The sequence below is a fragment of the Rhinatrema bivittatum genome, chromosome 2 (genome assembly GCF_901001135.1).
Source record: "Rhinatrema bivittatum chromosome 2, aRhiBiv1.1, whole genome shotgun sequence".
Lineage (NCBI taxonomy): Eukaryota > Metazoa > Chordata > Amphibia > Gymnophiona > Rhinatrematidae > Rhinatrema > Rhinatrema bivittatum.
In genome coordinates, this window is record NC_042616.1 from 816704324 (window position 1) to 816717534 (window position 13211).

At 44.0% G+C, this 13211-nt stretch overlaps 1 protein-coding gene across 1 annotated transcript in view; it reads right to left on the reverse strand.

Annotated features, from left to right (window-relative positions):
• Nucleotides 1–13211, reverse strand: part of LOC115083416 (casein kinase II subunit alpha-like) — a 101404-nt gene that overhangs the window by 66608 nt on the left and 21585 nt on the right. The window contains exon 3 of the mRNA XM_029587222.1: nt 8878–9001. Coding sequence (XP_029443082.1) covers nt 8878–8978 — 101 coding nt within the window. The 5' untranslated portion in view covers nt 8979–9001. The remainder of the gene's footprint in view (nt 1–8877; nt 9002–13211) is intronic.

Here is a 13211-nt window from a genome sequence, read left to right on the forward strand (position 1 = left end):
CTTCAGAGGTTCAAACGGGGGTGCACACAAGGCTTTGAGCACCACATTTAGGTTCCAGGAAGGACAAGGAGCAAGCAGCGGTGAACGTAAATGCCTTGCCCCTTCAGGAAACGGACAATATCAGGATGAGATGCCAACGACCTCCCTTCCACCATACCCCGTAAAAACCGAGGGCAGCCACCTGTACACGTAATGAACTACAAGACAGTCCCTTGGCTAAACCGTCCTGAAGAAAGGCTAAAATACTCAACGCACAATTAAACTCTGGAATTTGTTGCCAGAGAATGTGGTTAGTGCAGTTAGTATAGCTGTGTTTAAAAAAGGATTGGATAAGTTCTTGGAGGAGAAGTCCATTACCTGCTATTAAGTTCACTTAGAGAATAGCCACTGCCATTAGCAATGGTTACATGGAATAGACTTAGTTTTTGGGTACTTGCCAGGTTCTTATGGCCTGGATTGGCCACTGTTGGAAACAGGATGCTGGGCTTGATGGACCCTTGGTCTGACCCAGTATGGCATTTTCTTATGTTCTTATACTACGAGCATCTGTAGTCATAGCCTTCCAATTATTCTCCCTTGATTTGTTGCAGTTCCTAGGCATCTTTTCTCCTTTTTTGAGCTGATTGATTTTATTTTCTCCTCCCATGTCCTATATCGCTAGGGATTACAACACAAAGGGTAATCTATAACAAAACACAACTACTAGAGAGACAACAATTCAAATCAATATTTTATTCAGTTGAAATCCCCACATGTATCCCTACATAGACATTTAAAACTAAGCTAGCGCATACACACATTCATACCCCATATTTAAAAAAATGCCAACATGAAGTTTGAGATGTTAGATAGAGATTATCAAATGTTTTTTTGAATATAAATACACTTATTATCGTAATTATTGAATAATGCAAAATTCTATATAATGACTCAGTGAACATATGATCCTGAATAAATGAACGTGGATACATTATATAGAATACGATGACCAATGATCATCACATATGTAATTGAGAGAAACGGTATATGTTATTAATCTTGTACGCGGTAATTTATAAGGCTCTTATTTTGCATTATTCAATAATTACGATAATAAGTGTATTTATATTCAAAAAAACATTTGATAATCTCTATCTAACATCTCAAACTTCATGTTGGCATTTTTTTTTAATATGGGGTATGAATGTGTGTATGCGCTAGCTTAGTTTTAAATGTCTATGTAGGGATACATGTGGGGATTTCAACTGAATAAAATATTGATTTGAATTGTTGTCTCTCTAGTATTTGTGTTTTGTTTACTATATCGCTAGGGGGCAGCATGTAAATTTCATTGGCCATCTCCTGCCACCCTCATTCTTTAGTTTAAATTTCTGAAAATATATGATCTGAATTTGTCACTCAGCAGCCTCCTTCCTGCTACAGACAAATTTAGGTCACCCTTTCCATAGAGCCTTTTACTGCTCCATACACGACCCCAGCCTCCAATGAATCCAAAACCATTTTCTATACACCATGTTTCCTTCGCTAGCTCTCTATTTTCCCTCTGCCTCTCCCTCCTTCTCTTTCCAGCCTTCCCCCTCTCCCCCCACCCTGTTCATTGTAATTTTCCAGCTTTAATAGTTAATTGTAAACCGGCGTGATGTTTCTCATGAATGTCGGAGTATAAAACCTTATAAATAAATAAATAAAATAAATATGGCATAGCTTCTCATTTCCCTTTCCATGAGCAGGTAATACTTCCAAAAAGGCAATAGTCTTTGCAGTGTGTCTTATCATCTTGCCTAGATTTTGGAAATCTTTTTGTACTTCATGGATACCATTTCTTTTTTTTTTTTTGTAATATATAGTTTTATTGGAAACGAAACATAACAATCCAGACTATTGAGGTCATTGGTCCCCAGATGGATGATAACACCGATATCAAAGTTTTTACTTTTTTCTTCAATGACTTGGACTATCTGGTTCACATTCCTACTACATGAGGATCCTGGTGTTATGTTTCTGTAAGGATGTGAACCTTGGGCCGAGGTGAGAGGTGTCTCCGCCCACAGGGAGGAGCCCTGTGGGCCTCTCAGTCGGCAGGCGCGGTCTCAGTAGCGCAGGACACAGCTGTTAAGCAGAGACTTTATCATGAAGGAAGGAAGGCAGAGCCTGCTGAACGGGAGATGCAAATAAATACAGGTCTGAGCAATGGGGTATACCCAGGGTGATATCACTGATGTAGAGGTCCGGTAGTGGCCCGCAGAGCGGGGTACGCCAGGTAGTCCCTTCAGACGAGTAGAGGTACCTCAGAACTGCAGATCCGGTAGTGGCCCACAGAGTGGGGTACGCCAGGAAGTCCCTGTAAATGAATAGAGATTATCTCAGCAATGCAGATCCAGTAGTGGCCCACGGAGCGGGGTACACCAGGAAGTCCCTGTAAATGAATAGAGATTACCTCAGCAATGCAGATCCGGTAGTGGCCCACGGAGCGGGGTACGCCGAGGATGTCTGTACTGAAGATGGTGCTAGTGAGGTAGTCAGAGGAGCAGGAACCTGGAAGTGGATCTCGTAGCTGGAACGGCACTACCCAGTGACACGGGGTATGCAGGAACAACTTCTACTGAAGAAGGGACGGTAGTGGCCCGGAGCACGCGGTACACCATAGAGAAGCTTCAGTAAGCTTGGTATCACTGAAGTCTGTAGAAGTACTCACAAGAGGTAGTTCCAGGAGAGTGTCCCGAGAAGCGGAAAAGATAGAAGTCCAAGGCAGGAAGGCCCTCCGAGAAGCGGATAGCCATGAGCACGGAAGGGCCACCGAGGAGCAGGTACCTAGAGCCTCCTCACGCCAGGAGAGAATCTGGAACTGAAGTTCAAGAATGGAGCGGATTCAGCAACGAGGGAACTCCTTGCTAACTTGTGGGAGCAACGGACTGGTCAGCTTAAGTACAGCAGCGAGTTGACGTCATCCGGAGGGGACACCCCGAGGTTCCCTCCATGATGTGTACAAAGGAGGCCCTTGCGCACGTACGCACATCTTAGGTGATTCTGGAAACAAGATGGCGGTCGGCAGCGCCCACACCATCCCAGGCACATCGGGGAGGTTGGCGTTGGCTGGCGGAGGCTGCCATTCTTCCTAGGATTGACGATGCAGGGAAAAAAAAAAAAAGAGATGAGCATGAGAGGTCGCAGCTGTCTGCGACCGACGGGCGTAACACCTGGAATGCATTTTACTATTGTGTCACCATCAAAAAGTGCTCCCAAAATGATTCCTCTGATGATCGAGTCTCCCAGGAGAAGAAGTTTTCTTTTATGACATTTGATTGTGTTGCAGGGCTTCTGGGTGCATTGGGTGACTTCACGTTTAGAAATCACTTCAATATCTATTTCTGAGTGCATCCAAGTTAATGGAGACTGGGAGTGTCAGTGGAGGAGATGGAGAAGTTAGACCTAGGAGAGTGGGTATCATTTCATTACAGGTCTTATTCTGCCAGAGCCCACTGTTATCCATTTGTTCAAGTGAATGACTGATGTCACTGTGGCTTTCACCTGATGTGCCCTTATTGGGCTCGGCAGCATAACAGTGCTTTATGCAGGCCAGGATCCTTAGCCTGTTCGGGTCACAGGAAATGAACAACTGACTTCCCTTCCAACGTGCTTGAGGTCTTCTTTTATAATAAGCTCATTTACAAATCGAGTGTGTGAAGTAGTTTTTCCCTTTCATTTTTGGGTGGTTTTGGGAAAAACGTTGGTAGTGAAATTATTTGGTTCAAGTGGAATGACGAAACCACCTTTGATAAGAACTTTGGATGGGGCTGAAGTGTTACCTTGTTGTGGAAGAATTGAAGATAGGGTGGAAAATAAACTAAGGCTTGAGGTTCACTCATTCTGCGTGCAGAGGTTACTGCAACCAAGAAGCTCACTTACCAGGTGAGAAATTTCAACAAGACTGAATCTAACTGTTCAAACAGAGGCATCATGAGACAAGTTAGGACTATATTGATGTTTCAAGGCAGCGGGGGACGTTGAAGTGGTGGTCACAGGTGAAGAATTCCCTTCATGAAGCAGGAAATCAGTGGAAATATGAAGACTGAAGCTCCGTTTTCTGGATTGTGGTAAGCCGCTATGGCACTGTGGTGAACTCTTATGGAAGTGATTGCCAGGCTGGTGAGAGAAAGATGCTGCAGGTAAGGCAGTAAGCATCTGGGTTCACATGTGAATGGATCCAGTGAATGCTGTGTGCACCAAGTGGAGTAAAATGCCATTTAAATGGGTAATTACAGCAATTCGATAGTTTTCTTGCAGACAGAAAGATCTCTTCGATGGAATCTGGAAGGTTCCAGCGTGCTAAAGCCTTGCATTCAACATCCATATGGTTAGATTCAGGTCGGTGCGTCAATAGTTCTCTGCTGTTCCAGTGGTGTTGTGGAGCGGCGGCTGAGTACTATACAAGATAAGCATACCATGGTTGCTTGGGCCACGCAGAGGCTGAGAATCACCTTGGCTTGGTCTCTTATGCATTTCTGTACAGTCTTAGAAATTAATGGCAGAGAAGGAAATGTGCAGAGGAAGCCTATCGTCCAAGACAATAGGAATGGGTCTGGTGCCTCCCAGTGAAGGCTTGGTCAAATTGAAAGAAACAAAGAACCTTCTGATTTCTGTGGCGAAGAGGTCAATCCAGGGTTGACCCCATCGCATGAACAAGTCTGCTATGGCCTGAGCTAGAGACCACTCCTGCGGGTGAAATATCCTGCTGAGGCGGTACGCTTCCACATTTGCGATCCCTGGTAAATACGTGGCTTGTAGAGATACTTTAGTCTGAATAGCCCAGTTCCATACCTATAAGGCTTCTTTGCATAGGGGCCATGAACCTGTGCCTCCTTGTTTGTTGATATAGAACATGGCAACTTGGTTGTCTATGTGGATCATCAATGCTGTTCCTTGGAGGAGGTGTTCGAATGCTCTCAGAGTGTTTCGCATTCTCTGGAGGATGTGAGCACCCCACCCCAGTGTAGAAGAATCTGATTAGGATCAGCAGGTGTGGAAGTGGGTGTATAGGGCAACCCTCTTCCAATATGTGCCTTTGTAACCACCAGTTTATGTCTTGTGCCACTGTTTGAGTATTTAAACTTGTGTAGATAGTAGTTGAAGGAATTAACACCACTGGCTTTTTAGGCACCACTGCAATTGGGGCATATGGAGACGGGTTAGGGAACTAACTGTACGGCAGCTGCCACATGACTGAGACTTACTAGAATATAGCGAACTGCCATCAATTTGCATTGTAGAAGACTTTTTCCTATGATTTTAAATTTTAGAGCTCCTTTGTGAGGAAGATAAGCCTTGAATCTGACGGAGTCTATTTGTGCTCCTATGAATTGGATTTGTTGCGCCAGTTTGAGCATCAATTTTTCAGAGTTGATGAGAAATCCCAAATCCTCTAGGCAGTGAATCGTCACTTCTGTGTGTGAACGTAATATGTGTTATCCGGAGCCACTATTTACCAGTTACTGAGGTAAGGGAAAAGGCATATTCCAGGACAACGGAGATGCACCACAGCCACTGCTAGACACTTTGTAAAAACTCTAAGGGCAAATGAGACCAAAGGGGAGGGCTTTGTATTGGTAGTTTATTGGTCCAACTCTGAAGCAAAAGTAGTTAGTGTAGCTGGGTTTAAAAAAGGACTGGATAAGTTCTTGGAGGAGAAGTCCATTACCTGCTATTAATCAATTTTACTTAGGGAATAGCCACTGCTATTACTAGCATCAGTAGCATGGGATCTTCTTAGTGTTTGGGTAATTGCCAGGTTCTTGTGGCCTGGATTGGCCACTGTTGGAAACAGGATGCTGGGCTTGATGGGCCCTTGGTCTGACCCAGTATGGCATGTTCTTATGGTCTTAGTGCCAACAGGAAGGGTCGTTCAGTATGTGTGCATATGCATCTTTGAGATAGAGGGAGCATATCCAGTCAGTCTGGATGAAGGGTAATATGGTACCCAGAGATGTCAATTTTTAACTTTTCTTGATACAGATGTTTTTTTAGTGCTCTTAGATCAAGGATTGGTGATGGACTGGCTAAAATCCCTGCTGTTGCTTTAAGGGAGGTTGCTTCTGTGATTTTGGCGTTTGTCGATTGGGTTGGCATTCCCTTTATTGAAAGAGCTGTTGTTGCTGTTGTGGTAGTTGGTTTGCTGCTAGACAAGTAGGGTGGGTATGCCCGATATTGTCTTCAAGGATAGTATGGGCATTTAAACTGAGAGAAGTAGCGCCGGTTACTTCCTACTGGCTCACTCTGTGTGTAGAGTGATTGGACAACCACATTCTGCTCTTTTAGTTGAGTTACTGTTTCTCTCAACTTCTCACCAAATCGGATTCTGATCTGATATAGATATTGGACCATGCAGAATTGATGATTCTCAGTTCTTACCTTCAGCATGGAACATTGAAAGACTTTTCCCCCCAAAGTCATCTAGTAATCTGTGGTATATCTGAATGTAGGCTTGTCTTTTTTGCTATTTTCATTGCTAAGTCGACCACTGCCGAATTGTGTGGTAGTTGTATCTGGGGGATTTTTTCAAATGGAATTTTAAGTCTACCTTCCTAGCCATTACTGCTCCTAAGAATGGCATTTCCCATTTCTTCAACAACTTTGTGTCTAGAATATTGTGAGACAATAGAATAAAAGGTTCTGCCGGTATGTCCAATATCTTCAGCAGTCCCATGACCTCTATACGTGGGTCTGGCTCTTTCCTCACCTCTAGGTTAAGTGCCGTACCCAACTTTTCGATAAACTTGGAGTAAATTAAGTCCTCCGGTGGCGATGTGTGCTTCAGCAATTCATCAGGGGAATCTGACGGCAACCCTGTGGAACTGCTTGGGGACTCCCTGGTGAAGGTTCAGATGATGGGTATGGCAGCGGTGAATGTTCTGATGGTCTGGTAGGAGAAAGTAAGCTTTCAGGCTGAGGTGAGAATGGCACCAAAGAAGATGATGAAGAAGGCAAGGTAGTCGGAGTACCTGGCTTTACCTTTTCAACTGGATGAGCAATCTGATATGCCAGTGAAAAAGATGGAGACTGTGCCTGAGGAAATAGGTTGGAGAAAAACATTTCACAATATCTGTGATCTGCTCCACTGCTTGTTGCAATCTTTGCCCCAGTGATAGAGGAGGAGCATCATTCCTCTGGAATCAAAATTTAATCTGGGTCAAAACTTGGAAATCTTAAAATGGGAATAATCAAGCTAATTGGTTCTGGGGCCTGTAGGCGAAAACCCTGTTGCCATAAGGTTGAAGTTAGCATGGATCTGGGAGTAGTAGGAGGTAGGGAGAACATTGGGTTAAAGATTTGATAGGTGCTTGTAGGTAACCTGGATGGAGGAAATGCAGCCTATAAAATATCTGCTTCCATGTCCTTTTGTGGAATATGCCTTGGCTGACGCTTATCTGAATGGGACGAGCTTGGACGAGATGGAAAAATCTGTTTGTGATCCTTCTCAACTTCTTTGCCTTTTGTCTCCTGCCGATTTGGCTGCATGCAATGACTTTCGCACCTAACCCTAACCCCGTGCACTATCTGAGCAGCGTGCACCATGTTCTTTTTGTGTGTCGTTGCTGAAAGCTATCCCTGCATCGTGGAGGGTACGCTTTATGTGCGCCATTTGATTTTGCAAGCCGTGAGCTTCATGCAACATTTGTTAAGATGGGTTTTTTTCTGTACACTGTGCAGCTCTTGTCAACACACATTGTGTGCACCAGGCAATTTAAGCTTTGGCAACTGCATCATGGCGTTCTGAGGCAGGTACGACGCTTTCAGCGCTGGAGGCCTACCTGATGACTCCGCAGACTGAGTGCGCCATTTCTTTGGAGGAGAGTCATTCTTGTCAGTGTCGAATGGGAGGATTTTCCCCTCTGTACTCTGACTGCTGCCTGTTTAGGGCTCAGTCTCCATCTGGAGTTGGGCTATTTTCTCTGCCCTCTGTCACTGAGCCCTTGAGAACACGCGGCCGCAGTCCCTACAATTAGCCTGTTCATGATCCGAGCCCTAGGCACAAGTAGCAACAATTGTTGCCATCCGTTATGAACATTGTGTGGCCGCACAAGCAATACTTGAAGCCCAATGGTCTAGAGGCCATGGTAGCACTGAAAAGTGCTTTTGGTGGGTCGCTAATAGCAATGAAGTTAGAGAGTTAGGAATAAGTGATGAGAGAGTGAATCTCCTGCGACTGTGCGAAGCGTGACGAGAGCTCTGGGACCTACAATCGCACAGGAATACCCTCACATGCTCGTACACAAAAGCTTTAACTGACTTTGAGAGACAACTCCGCGTCGTGCCGCCAGATGACATCATCCTTTCAGCACGGCTAATTCAACCTGCTTATCAACGTTAAAAAAAAATAAATTTAGGAGCCAGAATTTATTTCTGTTTCACTTTGTTGCTCTCTTTTTGACAATCGTGCTCTCCATTTCTTTGTCTATTATTTACTTCTTTCCTTTTATATTTATTTTCTGTGCTCTTTCTTTTCCTCTCCTCCTCCTGTCCAAAGACCCTTTATCCCTCTCTTCCTCTCCATCCAGCAGATCAACAATAGGGTCCCCACATGGTCAGCCTCCCATTCACTCCCTCTTCCTGGCTTGGGCCTCATCTATGGCAGCTACGGACAACGCCCCATAACTTGGCCCAGACCCTGTCGGTATCTCTTTCATCAAGCGCTAGGCCCCAAACTTTAGCTGCCTGGGATTTTTCCAAACCTGTTCACCATCCACCTTCTATTTTCATAAAAGACTCCTAATCCCAGGAGACTCTCACTTCCCATCTTGTCCTCCCCCCAACAGTCCCAGACAACTTCCAAAGTCTGGCAACTCCCCCCTAATCCCAAGCGAGACGCAGTCATAACCTTACCCCCATTCAACAACATGTGACTCGTAGTCCCAGTACTCCCGGGGCCTCTGTGTGTTCACATCTGCATACACCCTGGCACGGCTTGGCACTGGCTGCGACATGGTATGAGGACTTCGAGGTCAGCCTTAAAAATAAGAAAATACAGGGTGTGACCAAAGGAAGGGTGGGACAGGGAAACATCCATTTCTATGGCCTGCCAGCTCTGGTAACTCATATACAGAAATCATCTCTGGTAAAAACCCATCAGCAGTTTGTTCCTATGTGGCAAGAGACTATCCCCACTGCAAGAGGCCACCATGCCACAAGATAGACCACCACTACCGTGAGATAGTTCACCCTACTCTTACTGTCTTAGTCGGTTTTGATTATTTTTTAATATATCGCAATTCCTTGAAAAACATCAAAGCTGTGTACATATATATAGCAAAAACAAAAACCTACAAACACAAAAAAATCATAATCACACACCAATACATACGTATAAAACAATCATAAACTTAAAATGACTTCTAAAATCACAGGATTAAAACTCCCTATCTAATATAGTTCACAGACTTCAATAACATAATAGTATAAGAAAACAAGTTTGCTTACCTGTAAACAGGGTTCTCTGTAGACAGCATAATGAATAAGCCTTGACACGTGGGTAACATCTGACAGTACCAAACAGACCCAGCTCTCAGACTTCAGTAAGAGTCTTACGTAGCAGTTACAGGTTCCTGTGCAAGTGTTACCTTATGACCCCTCAATCCTATTCAGAGTTTAACTTTAATAAGGTAATTGACTCTCTGGGGAGACATGTGGGTAATAAGCATGGCTAATTCATCTTGCTGTCTACAGAGAACTGTGTTACAGATAAACTTGCTTTATTTGTCCACATATATGCATGAATTAACCATGATGTGGGGAAGTCCCAAGCTAAGAGTTGCACAGTGGAGCAAATACTAAAACAACAGTCCACCCCCACCAGTGGAAAGAGGAATACTGGGCGAACGACTGCAAAACTGCTTGTCCAAAACTACTGTCACCTCTTGACATGCCGTCCAGACAGTAGTGGGATGTGAAGATGTGCATTGACTACAAGTCGCAGCTTTGCAGATGTCTCCTATGGAAGCAGCCCTGAGGTGAGCCACTGAAGTTGCCACTTAAAGCCTTGATGACGACTAATCTGTAAGCCAACCCAGCTCATAACAGTGAAAAATATAGTCTGCTAGCCAACTGAACAAAGTTCTCTTGCCTACTGCTACTCCCAGTCTATTGGGATGAGAAGCCTGATGATAAGGCTGAGTTCTTCTCAAGTCGTACGCCAAGGCTCTCTTACAGTCCAAAGAATGAAAAGAGCCTTCTCAAGTTTGTGCACAGGAGATCTTGGAAAAGAGGTATAAACAACAATTGCTTCATTAGTGTGAAAAGCTGAGACCATTTTTGGAAGAAACTTAAGAGTGTGTACGTAGAACTATTCTGCTGGGAAAGAATTGGAGATATAGCGAATAGGAAACCTGTGCTTGCAATTCACTGTCCCAGGAACAGCACCTATCACGTGAGGAATTTCAAACAATGTGAAGGGAAGCTTCTAAGATGCCAAGGCACTGAAGGGTTTACTGACAGGAGACGTGGAATTCCCCAATCCCTTCCTAAATTTGGATAGCAAAGGATGAAAGCAGATTGGTAGTCTGCCACAATAGCACCGAGGTGCACTTTCAATGATGATGTACTAAGTGCTAAACAGCAAAGATATTGCAGCGACCTGGACTGACACCAGGATGAAAACCTTGTCCATATGAAGCTATAGGGGTTTTCCAGTTGAAAGTTTCCTAGCCAGAATCAAGATGTCTTCCACTTCTTTCAAAAGAAGCAGAGATGAAACTACCTCATGTTCAACATCCACGCCATAAGGGCCAGACAGAGTCTGCCTTCTTCCTGCCTATTTTATTTACTTTAAAGGCAACAAACAAAAGAGAGAACATCAAAACTTTCAGGGAGTGACTTCCAGTGCAACTGAGGAGATGGGAAGTCGCTGAGAAGCTGAGCTCCTGCTAGACACATTACACATGGCCTTATTCGGTGATTTTGAGCTCTTTTTTTTGCACCAGGCTAAAACGCTGTGCTCTATAGTTTGGCATCCTCGAGGAAAGCTTTCACTTAGGAATGACTACAAAAACTTTGCAAACACCGAGAGACAAGTCCAAGAGCGAGGATAAGAAAATGGCATCGGGTCTAGACGCGGCAATGCAGGAGCTGAAAGCGGATTTAATAAAAGAAATTGCCAGGAACGGCTCGGCTGCTCTTGCCGAGAAACTTAAATTACAATCCTCTCTTGATGAAGTTAAAGATAGCCTTGACTCCCATCAGCATCGGAAGGATGGGACTGAACATGGGGTTATGACACAGGAAACTAGGAGGGACAGATTGGAATCTGCTGTGGCAGCGCTACAGAAAGAGAAGGTGGCCTTGATCAAAAAACAGAGGAAGGCGCAATAATTTGCACATAATTGGGATACCAGTTGGTACAGGTCTGGCTTGCAGAGCAGTTGGGCATTTCTTTGGATTCGGAGCCCATTACGGTTGAAAGGGTCCACCGAGCGGGTAAGCCACCACAAGAAAATGCTAGGCCCAGAGTGGTGCTCGCACGGATCTTGAACTTTGCTGATAAAATGGAAGATCTGTACAGGTGTGGACCATCAGATTCAATATGATGGCTCCAAGATTCTTTTGTTCAATTATTACTCCTCTAAAGTGACTGAATGTAGGAAGGCACTGACGCCAATCAGTTCAGAGCTACTTCTAAAGGGAGTCAAGTTTGCGCTACAGTATCCCACAAAGCTTAAAGTGTTTCACGAGGGTACAGCCGAAAGAAGAAGCTTTGAGACTGCTGAACACCTGAATATACCGTAGGGTTTGTGAAAGGAGACCTCGACTGGAAGGGTTTGGGGGGTTTTTTGACTATATCTGCACAAGAATGCAGCAGTGCACAATGCATGTGTTTGTTGTTTTTTGATGGGGGACAATCCTTTAGCCGTGCTTATGTGGACCAGTGAATCTTTCCCAGCTTTTTGTTATGGAAGTCTCCCTTGTTCCCTGCGCTGGAAATGCTGATACACCCACTCCTGAGGAAGACAAGAAAAAAGCTTACGAGTTTCATTGGATTTTTTTCTAGAACTTTGTCTTTTTTTTTTTTTTTGGCTTGTTTGCTTGTTTCTAATTTTTTATGAGGACTATTGCTTCTTGATTGCATTTGTAATGTCATTTTCATGGGATCCATAAGGGCCATAGACCATTCAGTTGCTAGACATTTTATTTTGCATTTGCAAGGCCTCTCCTTTCTATGCCTACTGCAATAATGCAGCAGAGAATTTTGGGAGTGATGGTCACCAAAGAAAAATGTCATTTTTGAAGGTTACACATGCTGTGGTGTTTGGGGGTCTTGTGGAGTGGTCCAAAGAAACTGGAGCTGGTCCAGGGGTTTTGTATTTTCTTCAGGGGTTGGGCCTTAGTTGAGAGGGATCTTGGGAATGTCTCTGGATTGTATGTGGGTGTGGATGGATGTGGTGTGTATGTGTTATGTGTGGTGAAGATTGGTTAATTGAAGTGCAACTTATAAGTATGGCCCTTGGCTTCCATGGATCCATACCCTTCCTTGTCCTGAATATTATCATAACTATGTGGGGGGTGATCGAGGCTGAGCAATCACCTCCCAACAAAACCGTTACGAAGTCTTGAGATTCTTTGACTTACGGAGAATGTGTAGTGGCTGATTTAAACATAGTTTCCCTGAATGTAGATGGCATCCATTCCCCTATTAAGCGAAAAAAGATCCTTAATCTTTGTAAAAAAGAGAAAACTCATATTGCATTCCTTCAGGAAACTCACGGAAAACTCAAACAGGATTGGGTGGGCCACTGTTATTATGCGTCATTTTCTCAGAGACGCAGGGGAGTAGCCATTTTATTTCATAAAACTTGTCCCTTTGTTCTGGATCATAAGATTGTAGACAATTCGGGGAGATATCTTATTCCAGTAGGCAAACTTGTGAATGAATCTATGGTCTTTTGTAATGTCTATACGCCTAATATGTTTGACCAAACCTTTTGCTCTAAATTAGTGATTCTTTTGAGTCAATTTGCTTCTTACAGAATAGTGATGAGGGTTGATTTTAATCTACTTGTCTCCCTACAGCTCGTTACCCCACCTATACAAGCTATAAAGCCCCATAAGTCCTCAGAAGGGGTTCACTTTTTGATAAAGGAGTTGCAACTGATAGATGCTTGGCAGCCTTTACATCCTTTAGAGAAAGACTATACATGTCATTCATCAGTTCATGACTCCTATTCCAG